General features: G+C 41.0%; 1 protein-coding gene across 1 annotated transcript in view; it reads left to right on the top strand.

The window, feature by feature from the left end:
• The first annotated feature begins 520 nt into the window (after positions 1-520).
• Positions 521-25,062, top strand: part of LOC135558772 (apoptosis regulator Bcl-2-like) — a 59,889-nt gene continuing 35,347 nt past the window's right edge. The window contains exon 1 of the mRNA XM_064992885.1: positions 521-1,654. Within this exon, the coding sequence (XP_064848957.1) occupies positions 1,109-1,654 (546 nt within the window). The 5' untranslated portion in view covers positions 521-1,108. The remainder of the gene's footprint in view (positions 1,655-25,062) is intronic.

Below are 25,062 nucleotides of genomic sequence, written 5' to 3'. Positions count from 1 at the left end.
TGTTGATGATTTCAGTCAATACTTATTGACTCAAGATATTTCAGCTTTTCATTTTTAATTAATTTGTCTAAAATTAATTAAAACATAATTCCACATTGACATTATGGGGTATTGTGTGTAGGCCAGTGACATTAAATCTAAATTTAATCAGGCTTTTAAACTTCAATTTTAAACTTCAAAATTTGGAAAAAGTCAGGGGGTGTGAATACTTTCTGAAGGCACTGTATGTGTTCCAGAGTAAAGAGTAGAGAGTGTTCCAGTAGAGAGACCCACATAGTTTCTGTAATTAAGTACTGGCAGTGTCTGCTATGGCAGGTGGTTAAGTGCAAGTTACCTGAAAAATATCTAATCTCTCAATGTTCTAATGTCTCAATATCCATCTCAAAGTGCACCAAATTAGCGCATTTAGCTCTTGAAATTCCTTTTTTTTTACCGGGGTAGGATGCCCCCGGACCCCCCTACTGGCTTTGGGCTAAGCCCCTAATGTCTTCAAATCCTAGAAACGCCCCTGACACAAGAAATACCTCACCAGCAAAGAGTGTACAACAGGCAGCAATTGTGGGATACATTCCTCACTCAAAACGTCTTTCTGTATGCGTAAAACGCCGCTGGAATAGTTTTCGGTGTCATATTCTGGATGCATGCGACGTTGACCTTCATATGTAGATTTTCGGTCATGTATTTGTAGTGTACATTATGTGCATATGGAGAATATTTTTTATCTCTTCCGTATTTCTGGCTGTCTAGATTTGGAGTCTACAGAGAAGGGAACTGTCGCCACTTTTCGACCAACGCTTCGAATATTTTATTTTGAGAGCACAATTGGAAACATTTGGAAATTCTGACGTGGTTTATATTTTGACTTTTCACGGTTTCAGCCTAGTTGGGTGAAGGGGCCGTTTTTCAATCCACACATATCGCTCCCTTTCCAGTGTTTCGTTTTGCACCGTTCAATTGTAGGCGGCTATCCTAAAAACTTGAACAGAACATTTTCTCAGAAATACACTTTTCGTTTGATCTGATGTATTGTGCGATGCAGTGCATATATACAATTATGATGTATTATTCTTAAAAACGAGGATTTTGGAGGTCATCAGTGGCAATCATAATGGCAAACGACGACAACCGCTTTATAGTGGAAAAGTACATTTGTCACAAACTCTTGAAACGAGGATATGCGTGGGATTTCGAGGATGCCGAGGAGGAGGAAGGTGCTGCTAATAATGGGTCGATGATTTCTCCTCGGCCGGGTTTGGCTCGGCGGTGCCACGGGGCCAATAACGGCGGACCGGGCAGCGTCCCTCGTCTTTCCAAATGGCTCTCCCAACCGGACCCGCATGCAGCTATTCACAGAGTTTTGCGTGAGGCCGGGGACGAACTCGAAAGACTGTACCAGCCCGACTTCGCAGAGATGTCACACCAGCTGTATCTCACATCCTCCACGGCTGAGAGGAGATTTAGAGAGGTGATAGACGAGCTGTTCAGGGATGGGGTTAACTGGGGACGGATTATCGCCTTCTTCGAGTTCGGGGGCACAATATGCGTGGAATGCGTGAACAAGGAGATGACGTCGCAGGTGGATCACATCGCGGTGTGGATGACAGAGTATCTAAATGGACCACTGCTCAACTGGATTCAGGAGAACGGGGGATGGGTATGTGTAATCTACTGCTTTAGTTTACATTAGCCTACGCATGATGCGGAGGGAACGTCTGGATATGAACGACATAATTTACTAGTCTTCCCGATTTGATGTTCTGGCTGTTTGTCTAGCACGTCTGGCCAATGAAATATTACCGTCGCTGTCACACCTCCCTACGCTCAAACCCGCCTCCGTCGACTGTAGCCATCAGTGGCAGATGCCTTGTAGTTCCAAGGGGGTATATTCCAGGGCGGAGGGTAAAACCAAACGTTTCACTGCACGTAACCGGTGTATGTGACAATAAAACAAATTAAATGTTATTTTGTTTATTTTGTCCTATAGCCCATGCCTGTTATACTGCTGTTATTCACTATACTGCTTTCACACATAGATGTCTGTGACATGCTATCAGCATAGAGCAGTCTGTACTGCACACAGGGCGGCTGAGGCACTAGTAGGATAGGATCATTATATCTGTGTAGTTCCACATCCATGGCAGGGCAGAGCAGGACAGACACACGTCAGGGGAAAGGGTGACATTAAGTTAATAGTGTAGGCTACCAGCCCCGGGCGAGACAGGACAAGAGATGAGGACCACTTATCAGAGATCTACATGACCCCATACTAAATCTATACTGTACACACGCACTCACACATTTTGGATACTTGATTTGGATCCACAGTCACACACACACACACACACACACACACACACACACACACACACACACACACACACACACACACACACACACACACACACAAACACAAACACACACACACACACACACACACACACACACACACACACACACACACACACACACACACACACACACACACACACACACACACACACACAATGCATTTACCACCAAATATCTGAGTATGCACATCCACCACTACCAGCCACACAACATCCTCTGTTCTGTTTTTCTTTTGTTTCAACTATTTCCCCTCTGAAGATGAACAATGTGGCCACCCCTTTACGACTGCTGTCCTCTACAGCTCTACATCTATAAGGCCAAACCGCCAAAAATGTGTCCCTAATTGGCAGAAGTGCTATTAATGATAAAATAACATGCGTTTGCACCGTTTCAGCTATCTAGCCAGGAAGCAAGGTGGTAGATGGGGGTGGGTATGGGAGGGTGAAGGCTAATCAATGATTTATGTGGAGCATTTCATCTCTAAAGGATGGAGCGTTTAACATTCCCCTTGAGTCTCCTCTGCCCCTGAAGGTGTCAGGTTGTGCCACATATCAAAGGGAAGTACAGAGAGGAGAGAGGGGCCCCCAGGAGTACAGAGCCTCAGACTAGAGCCAGGTTGTATGTTTAACATGTAACGTGCACCCTCCAGTGCATTTCGGTTCAGTGGGAGTCCTTTGGTCATGGGATGGTGGATCGGGCTGTGGCTGCCATGTCTGTCTGTGTGTGAGGTCTCTGGAGCCTGATACCCGACATCCCAGTCGAACTATGTACTTTTGTATGTAGGTCAGCATAAACAGTAATGTTTCAAGACTGAGGTTGAGACAACGGGGTTTCATGTGCCATATCCATGGGAACTGAAGGGAATCTTTTAATCCAATGGATAATTCAGGATTATGGGAAAGTATATGTAAACAATTTTCTGGGTCATTTTGCCAGGGCCTTGTGATCAGTGGCGACAATTGCACATCCAAAAAAATGTGGTCTCTGATGTGACGTCAGAGGCTATAGAGAAGTGAGTGAGCTTCACATCATGCCAGAAAAATGTCACATAAATTCTGTAAATGTAATATAAATACAAATACTGTTCATGCTAAATTAAGAAGGTTGCAGAGATCCAACTGACAATGCAAACAGACACTGTCATAATAGTTTTACTTTTCAAGGGGCAAAATTCCCTGATGTTTATAATTCAGCTCATATTATGCGGTGTTTTCAGACATCTTTAGGCACAGTGCGTTCGGAATGTATTCAGACCCCTTGACTTTTTCAACATTGTGTTACGATAATGCCTTATTGAAAAATGTATTAAATAAAAAATTTCCTCATCAATCTACACACAATACCCCATAATAGTAAAGTGAAAACAGATTTTAGAAATGTTTGCAAATGTAAAAAAACAAAAACAGAAATACCTTATTTATACCAGTATTCAAACCCTTTGCAATGAGACTCAAAATTGAGCTCAGGTGCATCCTGTTTCTATTGATCATCCTTGAGATGTTTCTACAACTTGATTGGAGTCCACCTGTGGTAAATTCAATTGATTGGAGATGATATGGAAAGGCACACACCTGTCTATACAAGGTCCCACAGTTGACAGTGCATGTCAGAGCAAAAACCAAGCCATGAGGTTGAAGGAATTGCCATAGAGCTCCGAGACAGGATTGTGTCGAGGCACAGATCTGGGGAACGGTACCAAAAAATGTCAGCAGCATTGAAGGTCACCAAGAACATAGTGGCCTCCATCATTCTTAAATAGAAGAAGTTTGGAACCACCAACACTCTTCCTAGAGCTGGCAGCCTGGCCAAATTGAGCAATGGGGGAGAAGGGCCTTGGTCAGGGAGGTGACCAAGAACCCATTGGTCACTCTGACAGGCATTCCAGAAGGACAACCATCTCTGCAGCACTCCACCAATCAGGCCTTTTTGGTAGATTGGCCAGACGGAACCACACCTCAGTAAAAGGCACATGACAGCCCGCTTGGAGTTTTCCAAAGGGCAACTAAAGGACTCTCAGGTCTGATGAATCCAAGATTGAACTCTTTAGCCTGACATTTAATCCTAGTAAAAATCCCCTGTCTTAGGTTAACCACTCACATGCTTGGGGTCATAGTCCATTTGGAAGACCCATTTACGATCAAGCTTTAACTTCCTGACTGATTTCTTGATGTTGCTAAAAATATATCCACATAATTTTCTTACCTCATGATGCCATCTATTTTGTGAAGTGCACCAGTCCCTCCTGCAGCAAAGCACCCCCACAACATGATGCTGCCACCCCCGTGTTTCACGGTTGGGATGGTGTTCTTCGGGTTTGCAAGCCTCCCCCTTTTTCCTCCAAACATAATGATAGTTATTATTGACAAACAGTTCTATTTTTGTTTCATCAGACCAGATGACATTTCTCCCAAAATTACAATACTTTTCCCCATGTGCAGTTGCAAACCATATTCTTGCTTTTTTATGGCGGTTTCGGAGCAGTGGCTTCTTCCTTGCTGAGCGGCCTTTCAGGTTATGTCGATATAGGACCCATTTTACTGTGGATATAGATACTTTTGTACCGGTTTCCTCCAGCATCTCCACAAGGTCCTTTGCTGTTGTTCTGGGATTGATTTGCCCTTTTCCCACCAAATTACATGAATCTCTAGGAGACAGAACGCGTCTCCTTCCTGAGCAGTATGACAGCTGTGTGGTCCCATGGTGGTTATACTTGTACGCTATTGTTTGTACAGATGAACCTGGTACCTTCAGGTGTTTGGAAATTGCTCCCAAGGATGAACCAGACTTGTGGAGGTCTACAATATTTTTTCTGAGGTCTTGGCTGATTTCTTTTGATTTTCCCATGATGTCAAGCAAAGAGGCCCTGAGTTTGAAGGAAGGCCTTGAAATACATCCACAGTTACACTTCCAATTGACTCAAATGATGTCAATTAGCCTAATAGAAGCTTCTAAAGCCATGACATCATTTTCTGGAATTTTCCAAGCTGTTTAAAGGCACAGTCAACTTAGTGTATGTAAACTTCTGACCCACTGGAATTGTGATACAGTTAATTATAAGTCAAATAATCTGTCTGTAAACAATTGTTGGAAAAATTACTTGTGTCTTGCACAAAGTAGATGTCCTAACCGACTTGCCAAAACTATAGTTTGTTAACAAGAAATTTGTGGAGTGGTTGAAAAATGAGTTTTATTGACTCCAACCTAAGTGTATGTAAACTTCCGAATTCAACTGTATATTTAAAACCAAATGCTTTTAGACTTTTACTCAAGTAGTGTTTTACTGGGTGACTTTTACTTTTACTTGAGTCATTTTTCTATTAAGGTATCTTTACTTTTACTCGTATGACAACTGGGTACGTTTTCCACCACTGGTAGTACTTCTCTAAGGGAGAGGTATATGATATATTTCTATATATAAGATATCTACGCTACCTTTTATATTCTTGACCCCAATGATTTTGGCCTGTAAACAACAGCCAATGTGTTAGAGCAACGACCCTGGAATAAAAAAGAATGTGTATGGGTGGAGAGACGGTTGGTTTACAGGTTTACTTGCTCTGGATTGTCAGTACTGCATGTATTCTTGGCTATCGTGCCATGGCTGTGTCAGAGTCAATTGTAAGTTAAACTTGGGTATTCCTTTATGGGTAGTGTGATGCCTAAGACAATGTTTTACTTGCAGCCATTAGCGGACATTAGAAACAATGTTATTTTTTCCTTCTTCCTTTTTTTGTTGTAAGAATTAAACAGGATATAATGAGGATGTGATGTGATGGACATTAAGAACTGGTCTTGCGATGTATATAGGTAGTTTTCTCTTCATTTTTTTCAAAACATTTAGGACAATTGAATCGAATGAACTGAGCAGGCTGGGCTGACATGCTTATAGTCTTGCTAGGACTCTCTAAATATGAGCATGCATTTATAAGATTGTGCTGTTGTTATTTCTATTAATATGATCTATTATTGTTACTATTTCTTGTTTTCTGACTGTTATCCATGTTATTTGGTTAGTTCTCTTAAAAAGCACCCTCATAGATATTTATGATATGTATGTTATTTCCCTCTGGCCTACACCAATTGGCAGCCAAGGGTTTACCTTAGGATGCAAATGTGCGTCATGAGTCAGGGAGATGGTCTTAGTGACAACAGACCCAGATATGGGGGTAGGTTTTAGTGGGTGGAATATGAGGACAATTGGAATTGCAGCTACAGTATGCTTAACAGTACAAATATTATGGTACAGCTATATGGACACTTAATCATCATGGTCCTTTTTAATGGTAAGTTTACAAACATTGGTTGTGGTAAGTATACTTGAAGCTTTGGTATCATTATGGTAAGTGGGGAAATAAGTATAGACAGGTATAATTGTAATGGCTTGGCAGATCTTAACAAAATAAGAAACAATATATTATCTATTGTTTACAGGAAACTCATTCTACGAATATAGATTAGGTTGGGTGGGAAAAGGACTCGGAGGGAGAAATATATTTTTGTCATGGGCAAAGAAACTCAAAATGGGTGATTTTACTAATTAATACACATTTTGATCTCATTGTGCAAACTGAGCAAACAGATCCGCAAAGAAAATTGATTATTTTAAATATGCTATTGGATCAAAAACAGATCTGGCTAATGAATTATACAGGCCAAATAATAATGATCCACACTTCTTCTAAAATATATATAATAATCTATTGAGCTCACAAGCAACGAATTAAGATTATCATACGGTTTTAAGAAGCTCAATGGATCGTAAAGAAAATCACACCACAAACTATCACCCTCAAGCACTTAAGGAGATCACGAAGATCATGGATACATTAGAACTAGTGGATATATGGAGGCTGAAAAACCCTGACCTAGTGAGATATACATGTAGGAGGCTTAATCAAACTAGCCATCTGGACTTCTTCCTAGTCTCATTCTTGCTGGCATCAAAAGTTAAAAAAAAAAAGTTTATAAAAGTATTAATAGGAGACCGAATACCATTGGACCACCATCTAATTGGCCTCCATATATACAACCCTTACAGAATGTCCACGTGGACGGGGATATTGAAAATGTAATCAAATCCTATTGATTAAATAATTGACTTTTTTGCACAACATAGGTACAGCAGATCCCCTTACTTTTAAATGTACTTTTAGAGGCCATTCAATACAATACTCATCATTAAAACAAAAGCAGAGATTAGACTAATAAAGGAAATAGAGTAAGTAACAGCGCAGGTAGGTGGTAATGGAAAACTACTATAGAGGCACAAAATAAATTAGAGTAAAAACAAAAAGAAATGGAGGTACTTATTCAAGAATGATCAAGTGTAATGTATTACAAAAATAAAGCAAATTGGATAGAAAATTGTGAAAAATGTCAAAATAAATTATTGAATCTTCAACATAGAATTGCTATCAAAAATAATTTACAGAAACTCGTTACAAATGATGGAGTCATCCATGATTAACCAGATTACATTTTGAAAGAGGAATCAAAATAGTTTAAGCATGTTTTCTTTTCATTCTCCTCCATTTCCCCTGAATGATGTTAACTGTAAGGATTTATTTCCTAATAATAATAATATAAAATTAACTTTTTGAGGCAATAAAAACATTTCAGTCTGGAAAAACACCAGGGCTTGATGGTATACCAGTAGAGGTATAATCAGACCTTTTTTGATGTACTCAAATATCCATTATTATCATGTTCTATTTACTCCTACAAAAATGGTAGATTTCAGGTACTCAACATGAAATTCGGATTTCATTACTACTAAAACATGACCCAGGTGGTAAGTATAAAGATCCAGTCCATTTAAAAAAAACTGGAGGCCTCTTACACTTGCGAAAATTCTGGTGAAATGCATAGCACATAGAATAAAACAGGTTTTACCAGATATTGTTCATCCAGATCAGACAGGTTTTTTACACGGACGATATATTGGAGATAATATACAACAATTACTTGAAACAATTGACCATTATGAAACATCAAAGATACCACCCCTCGTCTTCATAGCAGATTTTGAAAATGCATTTGATAAAGTACGACTAGAATTTATATATAAATGCCTGGTTTAATTTCGGTGAATCTCTTATACAATGGGTTAAAGTTATGTACAGCAACCCCAGATGTAAAATAGTAAATAATGGTTACTTCTCAGAAAGTATTGAGCTTTTAAGAGGAGTAAAACAAGGCTGTCTGTTGTCTACATATTTATTTATTATGGCCATTGAAATGCTTGCTTTTAAAATTAGATCGAAGAAGAACATCAAGGGGTTAGAAATCCAGTGTGTCAATGTATGCTGATGACTCAAGTTTTGTCCTAAGTCCGCAATCTGGATCCCTGCACAGTCTCATTGAAGATCTTGATCACTTTTCGAGCCTCTCTGGACTAAGACCTAATTATGACAAGTGTACCATATTAAGTATTGGATCGTTAAAAAATACAGTGTTTACACTACCTTGTAGTTTACCAATAAAATGGACGGATGGTTAAGTAGACATGCTTGGTATTCACATCTCAAAAAATATTAACAAACTTATAAATGAACAAAAATAGATAAGATTCTGCAACCATAACTATTTGCTCCTATCACAGTTAACTTACTTATTAATGGCACTGCCTACTCCAGACGACTCGTTTTTAAATCATATGAGCATAAATATTTCATTTTATTTGGAATGTTAAGCCAGACAAAATTAAACATGCCTATTTATATCATGAATATGAGTTTGGGGGCTAAAATTATGAAATATTAAAGCTTTAAACCTCTCACTAAAAGCTTCACTCATACATACGTTATACTTAAACCCAAAATGATTCTCCAGTAGATTATTAAGGCTCATCCTTTGTTCAATAATGGCTTTTTTGCCTTTATACAGATTACAGCTTCTCATTTCCGACTAAATAATTTAAAAATATATATTTTTAAGAATCAAGCCATACAAAGCTGTTTACAATTTCAGTTGTCTCCTGCAGAAAAGATGGAACAAATATTACAACAAATGTTATGGTTAAACTCAAATATACTGATTAATAAAAACATTCAAAAAATGTTTATTATATTTATGAATGATATATTTAATGAAAATAAACGGAGGAGTTATGTCACATGCAGCTATTGAAAATATATGGGAATATCTGCTCAATCCAAATTTACAACCAACTGATTACATTATTAGCACAAAAATGGAGGAAGCAAGTGGAAAAGGGAGAAGGTAGAGAACTTGTTTGCCTGCCATATATTAAAGATACAAATTGGCCGAAAGGAATTTGCATAAATAGAAACTAATACCAGTTTCGTTTGAGGACAAAAATGTTGACAGTTGACATGCCAGACAGGTTGCAAAATAAATGGGAAGAGATTTTCGATGTACCGATTCCATGGCACATGGTTTCTTTTATCAGAACAACAGTTTTCAGCTGTGCTAACAAAATTGCAAAAGGGTTTCTAATGATCAATTAGCCTTTTAAAATTATAAACTTGGATTAGCTAACACAACATGCCTTTGGAACACAGGAGTGATGGTTATAATCAATGCCAAGGGTGCTTCAACAAAGAACTGAGTAAAGGGTCAAAATACCAATGTAAATGTGATATTTCAGTTTCCATTTTTTAAACATTTGCAAAATTTCCTAAAAACATGTTTTTGCTTTGTCATTATGGGGTATTGTGTGTAGATAGAAGAGGGAAAAAAACTATTTCATCAATTTTACAATAAGGCTGTAAATGTAACAAAATGTGGAAAAAGTCAAGGGGTCTGAATACTTTACGAATGCACTGTATATACTGAGCAATAAAGGTGTCTATAAAGATGACCATAATGTATATTCCAAACCGGGTTAGTGTTCCGCTGTAGACCAAAGGTGGATACTGAATGTTCTAAAAGGTATTGGAATGAATGTGGATTATTAACGAGCAGAGGTAGTATAGTGTCGCCAGCCATAAGTAGGGAACATTGTGCCATTGTGTGTCTTACTCTGAGGTAATTCAATCTGCATGTTGATGTTTTCCTCTCCTCTAAAAACAGAGAGAAGTGGGAAGTTAATTAACCTAGTGACATTTAGACACATGAGAGTGGTGTGGAAAACATGTCCATCAGCCACTCGCATGCTTCCTGTTATTTTGGAGACAGTCTCAAAGCTCTAAATAGGTATGGGTCACTGGCCGCTGTTGAGTCTGGAATCACCGGTGCATGTGCCGAATATATACCTTCCCCAAAACAAAAACTATAACAAGGTCTCAATTGTTTGTAATCCATCTGGGTTGGGATGGCTCACATTTGGTCGTGATCATTACTCTCCCACATACCCCAACTCCTTCAGATTCACCTTGGTCCCTGCTCTTAAGTTTGTGTTGTGTTGTCCGGTCTTTGTGCCTTTTTTGTCCTCCTTCTTTCACCTGGATAAATGTACTATTTCCTGTCTTTTGTGGCGAGAGTAATTGCAGCTGTTTAAAAGGGCCTTTATTTTGATTGGATAATAAGGTCTCTGAGCCAGACAGACAGTGCCACATACAGTAGACATAATGTTTAGGTCCTGTGTCCACCCACGTGTGGATGAGGTACACCTGTGTTTATTTGTGGGACTTTCAGTAAATAATGAGCGATTGGATAGTGGCGCCCTGGATGGCAGACAACTGCCAACTTCCTTCTGAATTGACACACTTAACCGCAGGGAGTAGTCTAGCGGAGGAGGTGGAGGGGAGTCTGGCCAAAATGTACTCTGCTAAAATACAACACAGGTCACACAGCTTGTCCAGGCCTACAGTTAACACAATTGCAACAATAATGGGTTAAGCTTAACATTGGCCGATGTTTTTTTTGTATTTTTTAAAGTCTGGTTCACAAAAGGTTCCGAGTTTATTTAAAGACACCGAACTCCACTCTTCTTTTTATTATTATTTTTTATTTCACCTTCATTTAACCAGGTAGGCTAGTTGAGAACAAGTTCTCATTTACAACTGCGACCTGGCCAAGATAAAGCAAAGCAGTGCGACACAAACAACAACAACACATGGAACAGACAAACATACAGTCAATAATACAATAGAGAAAGTCTATATACAGTGTGTGCAAATGAGGTAGGATAAGGGAGGGTGAGGCAATAAATAGGCCATAGTGGCGAAATTATTACAGTATGGCAAATGAAACACTTGGGTGATAGATGTGCAGAAGATGATATCACTTCTAATTACTACCTTTGTTTTGGGTTTTTACATGCAGTAGAAGGAGGGGTAGAGGATGGATGAGAGCACCTGGAAGACCCACCATGAGGGAGTTAGAGGCAGGTGATTGGAGGGTGGGGGACATGAAGGATTCACCCGGGCCAGTCCAAACACCACGGACAGGGTTGTCTAAGGAGTACTGTGAACCAGGTGGTCTTGTCTAAGGGCAGGTGTTTGTTGTAATAATGTAGAACAAATTTGACTGGGTCAGTCCTGGAGAGGGTACTACCAAAATCAGGATAAGGGGGTTGAGCGGGGAGGTGTTGCTAGGATACTGTGCTGCTGTGGGCATATGGTCTGTCTGCTCCCCTTCATCTCTTCCTCTCCCTTTCCCCCTCTGTTCGGGGATGAGGGGGACAGGGACAGTTGGGAAGTCATTAATCTCCATCAGGGTGACATGCCTGCACAGGATGGAAGGGAGAACCTGTTTCTCCTGCGCCGAGCTGACATTGGAGACCTGGGTGCATCCCAAATGGAATACTATTCCATAAATAGTGCACTACTTTTGACCAGGGTTCTCGGGAAATTGGGAAATATATATATATATATATAAAAAAAACTATCATCACTACCCCGCAGTCAACCAACTGCAACTCTCATTTCCGAAAAATGTCCATGTTACCGAGTGTCATTTGGTGCCATCGGCCATTCATCCTGACAGAAGGGTTTATAGAGTCCATTCTTGCCCATCCAAGCCCCAGAGGACTGCAGAGGTTGATACGTTTTAGTTTGATGGGTTTCAGAAGCCTGATACAGCTATCAACAGATCCAGATGCTTTCTAACCATAAATCAACCCCAAAACTATTGTTAAATGTTGGGATGATGTGGACTTGTGGACTGTAGGACTGGGGTTGTATAAGGGAGATTTAAAAAGCATGTATGAGCTTTGCCCGGAGCAGCCAAATTTACCCCCTCTGTTGTACACCTCTGCGGAGTGTAGTGCGAAAGCAGAGTTTGATTGGGCATCAGTCGCTCAACATCTGCCACTCTGTTTCCACTCATCAGCAGAGAGAAAGAAAGAAAGAAAGAAAGAAAGAAAGAAAGAGAAAGAAAGAGAGAGAGAGTCAGATGCTGTAATCTCAAAAACATTTTGCACTGATAGAGCCAGGTCTCTCTGGCATGAATACACACTGTAAAAAACTGTAATGCATCAAGCTGCAATAGGATTGTGAGTTTGTTCAACATTTGATAATATAGCTGAAACAACATAGAATTTTATGTTGAGTATACAGTTCAATTTGAGAATATATTCTATCTAGGGATGCACCGATATGACATTTTTGGCCGATATTCCGATATCCGATATTTTCCCTGCCAAAAAATCCGATACCGATAACTGATATTGAACATTTTAGCAGCCTTTTAAGCATTCCAGTATACTTAAATAGTTGAAACACACACACACACACACACACACACACACACACACACACACACACACACACACACACACACACACACACACACACACACACACACACACACACACACACACACACACACACACACACACACACACACACACACACACACACACACACACACACACACACACACACACACACACACCGTGTCCATTTCCATTTTGTCCAGCTCAGCTGTGTCTAACATTTCACCATGTAAACCCAGTTTTCTTGTCTACATCAAAGTAGCGGTCCTTGTACCTAGCATCGAGCATGGTGGCGACACAGTAAAGAGGCTCAGAGAGAATGCCACCGAATCACTTGTCCACAGCAGGTGTTTCGATGCCATGACAGATGGTATCATGTCTGATGCAGATGCAGTTGATGAGCTTATTTCTCCAGTCAGTTGTTTGAATGGAGCTCGGTGTGTGTTCATGTTTCCAAGTTTCAAACATGTTCTCGAATGCCATTGAAATGGCAGCAGTGGTATGAGAACCAGCACATTCTTGAGCAATAAGGCTTTCATCAGTACGAATCCTCATCGACTAACTGTGCTGTCAGACTCTGTATGCTCATGGGGCTGACATCTCTGGTCCAAATGTCAGTCGTGAAGTTAATAGCAGTGATGCCCATAGCAAGTAGCTCATGGATGTGAGTTTCAACAATACTGTGTAACTCCGGTAGGGCACCATCTGAAAAATAGCGCCTACTTGGTAGTGTGTACCATGGCTCGAGGTGCTTGACCAGTCGGCGAAAGCCAACATAATCCACGACAGAGAACGGCTGATTGTCAAAGGCAATAAATTCCATTATCTTGGCGTTAATGGATTTTGCCTTTGAATTGTCTCGCTGAAATGTTCTTACTCTTTCAAATAACTGCTCGACTTGTTGACTGCTCGATCCACACAGCACACATTGTGTTCTAGGTTAGGAATGCTGTGTTGCACGTGTAGCGCTATATTTTGCTGTGGCGTCATTACGTCATCTACCTACGTTATATCGGTATGCACATCAGCTTTCACATCGGTTTTGCACATCGTTGTTAAACTAGACATCGGGCCGATGTTGGCATGTTTAGCTAATATAGTCCGATTCCGATATGCTTACCGATATATCGCGCATCCCTAATTCTACCTTATTTGCATTTTTCCCAGAGTACCTTGCCTTTTAAGTGAACTGTAGTTACCACCCATGACTGTATTTCCTAGCGACAGAGTCATGGTTGTTGTATTCAATGGTTTTACTGTCTAAGTGAATATATTATCTTTAAAATAAAATTATTTATGGCAATTCATTACATTTCTCACCAGGCCTTTCTTTAAGGGCCTAGTTACACCCTAACATGGTGGTCTGAAACTACTGGTTTACAGGCCACATCACTTTGCAAGTCACGTTATGTTGCCTTGCAAAGTGATGTGTAATTCATATTGAAATCTAGGCAGAGTGAGGATAGCAATCAATTGGAACTTTTTAATCACCCACAACCTGCATCCAGAATGGCTGCCGGGGTAAGGAAGATTCCTTAATGAAACTACTTAAATCATATCAACTTTAAACAGCCATTTCAGTAACGAGCGCAATAAGCCCAACTACTAACAGATTGGATTAGTAAAGAGAAATGTATGTTATTTATGTTTGTGTAGCATAAGGTTAATCAACCAATCAAATTACATGCAAAAACAGGTATTGAAACAAACAATTCTGAAAAATCTACCTGTAAGAAAGCATGCTGGGAAATATGATAATGATGGGCATGGTTTTCAGTTGTTTTGAGCATCAGTTCAAGTTCTCGTCCTTTTGAAGTCTACTCAACTCACATAATAATGCTGATTAAATAATTGGTTTAGTTAGGGCTGGCACAATTACAGTATATCCATGTAACTGACAGTTATGGATGAAGACCGTCATGTAAAAAAAAAAAAACGGTCATAAACGTTAAAAATCGGAATGTTGTTGTATGGAACGAACAGCTGACTGTAGATGGGATGGCCGGGCATTCGTGCAGTTGAGTCTGTTTCGGTCATAACATGGACTCTTAACAAAGTGATTAAACTTTGTTGCTCCTTGGTGAAACAAACGGGTCTTCGGTTGCCTAGGCAAAAAACACCCCCAACAATGCACACATAGAAATAGAATGAATAGAACTTGGAACCTCTGACCCTGCCAATTTCACTGTTAAAGTCACGGGTACACTCGCAATAGATGTGGTAAAGAGGTCAATCGAACTCGACCAAAACAGTGGAATTGCAATGGAAATCCATATGGGAAAGAGTCATGGGGGAAAGATCCCAAGTCTACTCATTGCCCTCCAGCAAAATGCGTCTACATTTGGGCTATTGTTTATACAGTTGAACTCGGAAGTTTACATACACTTAGGTTGGAGTCATTAAAACTCACTTTTCAACCACTCCACAAATTTCTTGTTAACAAACTATAGTTTTGGGAAGTCGGTTAGGACATCTACTTTGTGCATGACACAAGTAATATTTTAAACAATTGTTTACAGACAGATTATTTCACTTATAATTCATTGTATCACAATTCCAGTGGGTCAGAAGTTTACATACACTAAGTTGACTGTGCCTTTAAACAGCTTGGAAAATTCCAGAAAATTATGTCATGGCTTTAGAAACTTCTGATAAGCGAATTGAAATAATTTGAGTCAAATGTATTTCAAGGCCTACCTTCAAACTCAGTGCCTCTTTGATTGACATCATAGGAAAATCAAAATAAATCAGCCAAGACCTCAGAAAACAAATGTAGACCTCCACAAGTCTGGTTCATCCTTGGCAGCAATTTCCAAATGTCTGAAGGTACCATGTTGACCTGTACAAACAACAGTATGCAAGTATAAACACCATGGGACCACTGAGCCGCCATACCGCTCAGGAAAGAGACTCGTTCTGTCTCCTAGAGATGAACGTACTTCGGTGCGAAAAGTGCAAATCAATCCCAAAACAACAGCAAAGGACCTTGTGAAGATGCTGGAGGAAACTGGTACAAAAGTATCTATATCCACAGTAAAATGGGTCCTATATCGACATAACCTAAAAGTCCGCTCTGCGAGGAAGAAGCCACTGCTCCAAAATCACCATAAAAAGCCGGATTACGGTTTGCAACTGCACATGGGGACAAAGATCGTACATTTTGGAGAAATGTCCTCTGGTCTGATGAATCAAAAATAGAACTGTTTGGCATTAATGACCATCGTTATGTTTGGAGGAAAAAGGGGGAGGCTTGCAAGCCAAAGAACATCATTCCAACTGTGAAGCATGGGGATGACAGAATCATGTTGTGGGGGTGCTTTGCTGCAGGAGGGCCTAGTGCACTTCACAAAATAGATGGCATCATGAGGACAGAAAATTGTGTGGATATATTTTAGCAACATATCAAGACATCAGTCAGGAAGTTAAAGCTTGGTCACAAATGGGTCTTCCAAATGGACAATGACCTCAAGCATACTTCCAAAGTTGTGGCAAAATGGCTTAAGGACAACAAAGTCAAGGTACTGGAGTGGCAATCACAAAGCCCTGACCTCAATCCTGTAGAAAATTTGCTGGCAGAACTGAAAAAACTTGTGCCAGCAAGGAGGCCTACAGACCTGATTCAGTTACATCAGCTCTGTCAGGAGGAATGGGCCAAAATTCACCCAACTTATTGTGGGAAGCTTGTGGAAGGCTACCCAAAACATTTGACATTGTTAAACAATTTAAAGGCAATTCTACCAAATACTAATTGAGTGTATGTAAACTTCTGACCCACTGGGAATGTTATGAAAGAATTATAAGCTGAAATAAATAATTCTCTCTACTGTTATGACATTTCACATTCTTAAAGGAAAGTGGTGATCCGAACTGACCTAAGACAGGGGATTTTTACTGGGATTAAATGTCAGAAATTGTGAAAAACTGAGTTTAAATGTATTTGGCTAAGGTCTATGTAACTTCCGACTTCAACTGTGTATGTATTTCACTCAATGTTGAGGTAAAATAGGAGTATAATGATTTCATGGATGTTAATCCCAACACATGTTCATAACATCATTACCAATCAATTACATTACAGGTAAAAACACACCTTTGAATACCGTCAACAATTTTCTGTAGGCTGCTATGCCAAGCATATTATACGATCGGGACTTAGCATTTAGCAGTCACTATCCCTGAAAAGGGATAACTTCTACATGTTATGCAGCAAAAACAGCCAACTATATCCAAATCAGACTTAACCCAGCTAGCAATGAGGAATCGGCCCAGAAGCTGTCCTCTTCCGGGGGGCCGGAACTGCTTGAATCGGCCCGGAATCGGGTGTCGGACTCAGCCCAGAATCAAAGTGGATGACTGCCCAGAATAATCTCAAGTACACCGGGCTGTTTCCGTCTACCGGATTATATATATACAGTACCAGTCAAAAGTTTGGACACACCTACTTTTTCTTTATTTTCACTATTTTCTATAATAGAATAATAGTGAAGACATCAGAAATATGAAATAACACATATGGAATCTTGTTTGGGCGGCGTTCGGCGGTTGACGTCACCGACTTTCTAGCCATCGCTGATCCCTTTTTCATTTTCCATTGGTTTTGTCTTGTCTTCCTTCACATCTCGTTCCAATCCCATCAATTGCATGTTGTGTATTTAACCCTCTGTTTCCCCTCATGTCCTTGTCGTGATTGTTTGATTGTATGTTATGTGCAAGTTATGTTCTGGTGTGCGACGGGTTTTGTACCCACTTTTATTATGTTGTATATTTTGGTTTTCTGAGTTTTGTGAGCACTTATTAAACGACTCCGTTTATACCAAGTTGGTTCTCCTGCGCCTGACTTCCCTGCCACCAGCACGCACCCTTTACACCATCTCAATTGGGTTGAGGTTGGATGATTGTGGAGGCCAGGTCATCTGGTGCAGCACTCCATCACTCTTATTGGTCAAATATCCCTTGCACAGCTTGGAGGTGTGTTTGGGTCATTGTCCTGTTGAAAAACAAATGATAGTCCCACTAAGCGCAAATGAGATGGGATAGCGTATCGCTGCAGAATGCTGTGGTAACCATGCTGGTTAAGTGTGCCTTGAATTCTAAATAAAATCACTGACTGTGTCACCAGCAAAGCACCCCCACACCATCACACCTCCTCCTCCATGCTTCACGGTGGGAACCACACATGCAGAGTTCATCCCTTCCCCCACTCTGCATCTCACAAACTTTAACACATTAAGTCAAATGTTTGTCCTTTTGAAGTCTACTCAATTCACAGAATAATGCTGATTAAGCAATTGGTTAAGTAGCCTTTTTCACAGTGCACTCTCAGTGTGAGAGGATATGACCTTTGGTCCTTTGCCTCCTCTCTTCTCCCCCAGGCCCTCCACACCCCTCCTGTCCTGTGCTTATTTCTGCCTCTTCTCAGGAGAGTCATTGGAATGTCTGCAGCTCAGGAACTGACTACATAAATAATGAGAGAGGTCCTGGGTGTAGCTTTCCTGAGTGACCAGAACAGCCAAGGGTGTGGACGGCGCTGGACGGTTTGTTCATTCGCTTCAGGCCAGGCCATGAATAGTTCATACACAGACCACCAGAGCAGTAGATTGTGTGTCTGTTTCCATGTGTGTGTGTGTGTCAAGAGCACTATGTATTTAACCTGGTTGTTTACGTGTGCTTGTGTCTATTGACCTATTGTTCCATTATGCTGTGCTGTACTGCTCTTAGGCACTACCATAGATGAATAATATATGGGCACCATAAACTCTTGACACTAAATGAATGTCCATCAAATAGAGCCCCAGGGCTGCTGATGTAGTGATGGGGAGATATCTTACACACACGCACACACACACAAACACACACATTCGCTTATTACCTCAAGACCTGGCTTGCAGTGTCAGGTGACAGTAGAGATCCTTGAAAAATGCAGGGCCATGTGAGAGGCCTCTAAATATAGATGTGCTGCTATTACTGCTATTACTTCTATTTCTGCTCCCCTTAGCTCTTTAATTGTATGAATTAAACACTGCACGGTATCGTGGCACCACTACCACTAACAACACAGAAACCCTACCTACTTAAAATAATCTATGTGCCTTTAATGAACTATTTGAAGTTGGTGATAAAAAAGATTGTTCCATATTTCTAGCTACGCTTGGAACTAGATAATGAGAGGGTCTATTGAGACGCAAGTTGACTTTGCCACTGGGCAAACTCCAATGTCCCATTATATATCAACGTGGGGAAGGTTGAATGGTCTGCCCAGTAGCTGGCTAAGCAAGATATTTTGGGACCTGTTCTAAAAAGGCTGGCAGGGAAAATGTCATATTTTTCATTATTTCTAGGGCAACAATGGCTATTGGCTACCGCTGTACAATGTACAATCAATAATATGTGCCTTATCATAGCCGTTCCATGATCTCTCAGGGACACAATGGCATGAAGAGTAAGCCAAAGCGTTGTTGAGGTTCACTGACCAAATAGTAGCCATTCACACATACATAAAGCACACACGCATAAAACACACACACACAGAAGCGGATGTACTGGTGTAAATCAATAATGTTGTCTTGTCACAGATTGACATGTGAGCCATGGGGAGGGGGGGGGGATGGCCCCATGGCGATACAGCTCCAGCCACGACAGCCCAGTCCAGCCTCCACTGCTGGGGAAATCCCACGATCCACTGCGCAACACTGGCCATTACCAAACAGCATGGCATTATTGACATTTCCTTGAAATACTGAACAGAGTAAGCCTCCAAAAGACATTGGGGTGATTGGTAAATAAGCACCGTCGTGTCGTGCAGTACATGGACATCTGAAGAGAACCTTTTCTCCTCTTTCTCCATGTGATTTCTTGTAATAGAGGAAACTTTCCTCCAGAAAATAGATTATCGTTGATGGCCAAAACTAGGTCAATCACTGTGACTTTTTAGGTGATTGACTGATTGACTGCTTAATTGATTGATTTGACAACTTGAGAGATTAGTGTTGGTGTCATTGAGGAGGATGCATCTATTAAGGAGGATGCATCTAACCTTGGTGTCATTAAGGAGGATGTATCTAACCTTGGTGTCATTAAGGAGGATGCATCTAACCTTGGTGTCATTAAGGAGGATGCATCTAACCTTGGTGTCATTAAGGAGGATGTATCTAACCTTGGTGTCATTAAGGAGGATGCATCTAACCTTGGTGTCATTAAGGAGGATGCATCTGACCTTGGTGCCATTAAGGAGGATGCATCTAATGTTGCAAAACATTCACCTTCAAGTTGTGTTACACAGGAATGTTTAAATGGAGGCTAGTACGATCCCTTTTTCTCCTTCGGACTGAAACAAATACAGAGGAAAGAATGTCAATGCTTGTATGAGAAAGACCTTGGGACGGGTAGATGAGCATTTTAGCACTTTTAAGCTGGCAGCTTTGGCATGATGACAGTAGCAGCTTGTGATTTCTGGCGGGCTTGCCCCCCTCCCCCCTCTGGCAGTAACCTTTGATGGCAGCTGATTGGTTTTGAAGTGTGGGGAAAGTGATGCGCGTGTGATGTCAAAGAGATGAAAGCTCGCTGGGGCAACATTCCTACGTACGGTACAGGTACAGTACGCCAAGTTATAGCACAGAGATCAGGTAAACTCCACTCACGTAAACTTCTCGTGCATGTCTTTGCTCACCCACAGTCCAAGTAGATCCTATCAGATTGAAGAAGAGAACATTCCTTTTGTTGGTACCCTCAGGCTCTTAGAAGATGTCTACTGCATTTAGAGCAACTGATGTGAATCTCTCCACTATGCTATTCTGAAGGGTCTACATTATGTTAAATTTGCAATATGTAACTTTTTGGGCAACCCAACCAAATCCACATAGAAATGTGAGTTATAGATATGTCATCATTCTAATTAAAAGCAAGTCTTATAATCTGTAGATCTGTTGTATGCACACTATTTCTATGCTTTCCATTCTTAAGTTTTGTTTTTGCGTCTTTTAATTTCAGGTTTTGTACACCAGCTTCAAACAACTGAAAATACAATGTTTTTGCTTATTCGAATTTTAGCAACCAGGAAATGGAAGAGCGATTTCTGCATAGTGCATATTTAATCTCGGAATCTTGCCATTGTCAAGAGGAGGTGTGGAGGAGTGGAGGGGATAGACTCTGCCACTGCAGTATTATGATGACGGCAGCACTAGCTGTCCCCTCTATGTTACGCTGGTCTGTTCAGCATGCGGCTTAAGACACAGAGAAACTTCATACAGCCCTGTTATGTCTTGATCCAGCTCCTGTTTGCTTGTTAGGACCAAACAAGAAGAATACGAACAGCCCATAGACATGTCTAGACATGGTTTACCGCCATGAATATTACCAACACAAGTTCATTAAGTCAGTAATAAGACCCATAAAAGGGTTTAATTTGTATTCTCAGCTATTTTATGACACGTAGTGGTGAGCAGTAGTGTTTCAAAGGAAAAACAACCAATGTAATGAAGAAAAAAAACAACCAATATCCTTTCTCTTTTAAATGTTGTTGACTTTCCAGAGGACCTTGCGTTAGGTCACATGTACAGAACACTCAAGAAACTCATGACACATCTTTTGATTTATATTCTGACTAGAGAAAACACACGGCATCAGTTGGCTACTCATTTGGCTTATTCTATCATCCCTCTATCTATCCATCCATCCTGACGTGGCTTAATGACAGGATTACAGGACCACAGGCTAAACAGGAGCTCCATCCTCCACCACACCACACAGGCACTGGGGTCCTCTGGCCTAGGGAGGGCTTGGCAGAGGGCTGCCAGCATCCAGACACACAAGCTGCGGGACCAGAAAGAGACAGCTTGTGCCATGCCAGGGCAATGGGTGGCATGGCCAGTGAGAGATGGATGGCTTAATACCAGGGTTAATGCTTGGCACAGCCAGAAAGGGATGGCATATAGGTGAAGGGTAAATGGTGGCAGGATATGGTCAACTGATGCCAAACAGAGAATTGGAACACACTTCTCACTGAGCACAGACGTAAATTCATTGTCAATACAATGGTATTTATTTAAACAGTGTGTGCCTAGTGGGTTGTGAAATGTACTGTATGCCCAATTTGTTTTTCAATGTCAAAAGTCATCTGACAAGAGTCATCTGTTTCCTCTCAGTTTCTTCTGCTGATAAAAAACTGGCAATAATTATGTTAACACATGATGACATATAATCAGAAAATTGATTGTGGTCCCAAAGCAGTCTCAATTTCAGTTTTCCAAATTTGTCAAGCAATTTGAATGAACACTTGGTCTGAGAAAAGCAAACATTTTAGTTGAGATGTTTTCAGTTTTAGCGCTCTTTATTTGGCCTCTAAATAGACAGCCAATAGGCAGTTTGTTGCCAATCCATTGATTGGGAGCAGGGAGCTGTTGAGAAAATGCTTCGAACCTCACTTGATTGTGAAAGTGACACCCTCCCTGTTAGCTAGCTCTCCACACTCCTTCACACTAGACTTATAAGGTCACAATAGACCATTTATTGTCATTCATCAGACGGTCTGGGCCTGTTTCCGTTATGACTCTCTTCACATAGACATTGAAGGTCACTGTTCCGATAGGCTCCTTTAAAGAAATGGAGAAATTGCTAACCGAAGGGAGAAGACAATTCAGGTTTTTAGGGAGAAGACTATTCAGGTTTTTAGGGAGAAGACTATTCAGGTTTTTGGTTGCAGCAGAAGAAAGTTGCACCAGGGCTCAAGAAATGTGAGTCAAATATGTACTCGGTGTCGTGTATCTTTCTGTCCTTGCTGCTTTTTATTCTCTTGATACATCAAACCAGACCATCGAGGAGTGTTGGCCCGCCTTGAACTAGGGCCTATCATGTTTTATTGTGTAATTCTGCTGTAGTGGTTAGCCAAGCAATGTTCTTCATGGGCAGCAAGCTAGCTAGCTAACTCATCTGAGGGAGGAAGGCAGCAAGACTTGCTTATCTAAAGGGTGAATAGTTATCATATCAGCCCCCTCAGCTCAGACACACAGTGGAGTTGTTTGTCTCCTCACATCAATGCATTTTTCTCATTCCTTTCCCTTGGCCTGGGATTAATATCAGCTGGTTGCTGAAGACAGAGTAAGAAGGGTAGAGAGAGAGAGGGGTTGGTGAACTTATCCCTTGTTTCCCAGGCGGAAGGCGAGGGGGGGGGGGGTATTTTGTTTTAGCAGGGAACATAGAATTTGTTTGCTTTGGCATTATGGATGTCGTTTGCACTCATGTTTTTCACAGAGTTTCTGTCAATATTGGACAACTGAATAAGTATTGCTTTGGTCAAGCTTATGTCCTTCCAGATAGCATAGAAAGAGGGCCGAAGGGCATAGCAAACACTGGGAGGTTGAAACTCAGTCTGAAGATTGTTTTATGTGAAACACATTCTTACTCCCCCATCCCCCCGTTTGACTATGACCTCATGTTCCGAGAAGGAGAGACAGCTTTGTCACGCATTCCAGAATCCCAGTCTGCGGTAAATCGCCAACTTCTGTGGGCAGACCCTCAGCTTTCCGTAATTCCCTTCCCTTATTCCTAGTGCACTACTTTTGACCAGGGCCCGCACTATATAAGGAATAGGGTTCCATTTCAGACCCAGGCCTAGTGAATCTTAGCTCGTCTCCTCACCACTTCAAAGCAGTTCCAGAGGGAGAGCCTACTTCATGATGATTATTGTTTTACCTGACAACAACGGGTCATCTGAGATCCTAGAACCTCATCCTAGACGGTGGCCTCTCTCATTTACAGATCCCAAAAGGTGAACCTGAAACCACAGCCTCATGTACACCAGTCACATCAGGTAAACTACTCCCTCTGCTATCTTGTTGCCAAAACTGACGAGAGCTCATTACAGGCTTGCTCTGCATTTACAAGACATCGCTGTAATGAAAGGAGACACTCAGTGATACAGCGGCTGTCTATCTTTGATGTTCTAGCTAATACTTTCTCCTACACTGACTTAGACGTCTCTGTTGGATGATGATCATGTGGGCTACTTACCAAACCTCATAAACGGAGGGAGTATAAGTATCTCACTTTTGATTTCATTTACTCTGGTAAGCAAACACCGCACTACCCTTTAAGTGTGTATAAAAAACATACAGTACCAGTCAAAAGTTTGGACACACCCACTCATTCAAGGGTTTTTCTTTATTTTGACTATTTTCTACATGGTAGAATAATAGTGAGGACATTAAAACTATGAAATAACACATAAGGAATCATGTGGTAACCAAAAAAGTGTGAAACAAATTTTGATTCTTCAAAGTAGCCAACCTTTGCCTTGATGAAAGCTTTGCACATTCTTGGCATTCTCTCAACCAGCTTCACCTGGAATGCTTTTCCAATAGTCTTGAAGGAGTTCCCAAATATGCTGAGCACATGTTGGCTGCTTTTCCTTCACTCTGCGGTCCAACTCATCCCAAACCATCTCAATTTGGTTGAGGTCAGGTGATTGTCTGATCAGCTGATGCAGCACTCCATCATTCTCCTGGAGGTGTGTTGGGTCATTGTCCTGTTGAAAAACAAATGATAGTCCCACTAAGCGCAAACCAGATGGCATGGTGTATCACTGCAGAATGCTATTGTAGCCATGTTGGTTAAGTGTGCTTTGAATTATAAATAAATCACAAACATTTTCACCAGCAAAACAACCCCACACCATCACACCTCCTCCTCCATGTGTCACGGTGGGAACCACACATGCGGAGATCATCCATTCACCTACTCTGCATCTCACAAAGACACGGCGGTTGGAACCAAAAATTTCAAATTTGGACTTCCCAGACCAAAGGACAGATTTCCACCAGTCTAATGTCCATTGCTCGTGTTTCTCTGCCCAAGCAAGTCCCTTCTTATTATTGGTGTCCTTCAGTAGTGGTTTCTTTGCAGCAATTTGACCATGAAGGCCTGATTCACACAGTCTCCTCTGAACAGTTGATGTTGAGATGTGTCAGTTACTAGAACTCTGTGAAGCATTTATTTGGCCTGCAATTTCTTAGACTGGTAACCGTAATGAATTTATCCTCTGCAGCAGAGGTAACTCTGGGTCTTCCATTCTTGTGGCAGTCCTCATGAGAACAAGTTTC

This window comes from Oncorhynchus masou, chromosome 17, assembly GCF_036934945.1.
Source record: "Oncorhynchus masou masou isolate Uvic2021 chromosome 17, UVic_Omas_1.1, whole genome shotgun sequence".
In the NCBI taxonomy this organism is placed as follows: Eukaryota; Metazoa; Chordata; class Actinopteri; order Salmoniformes; family Salmonidae; genus Oncorhynchus; species Oncorhynchus masou.
Note: the sequence above shows the minus strand (reverse complement) of the source record. Positions and strands in the feature narration are given on the sequence as shown.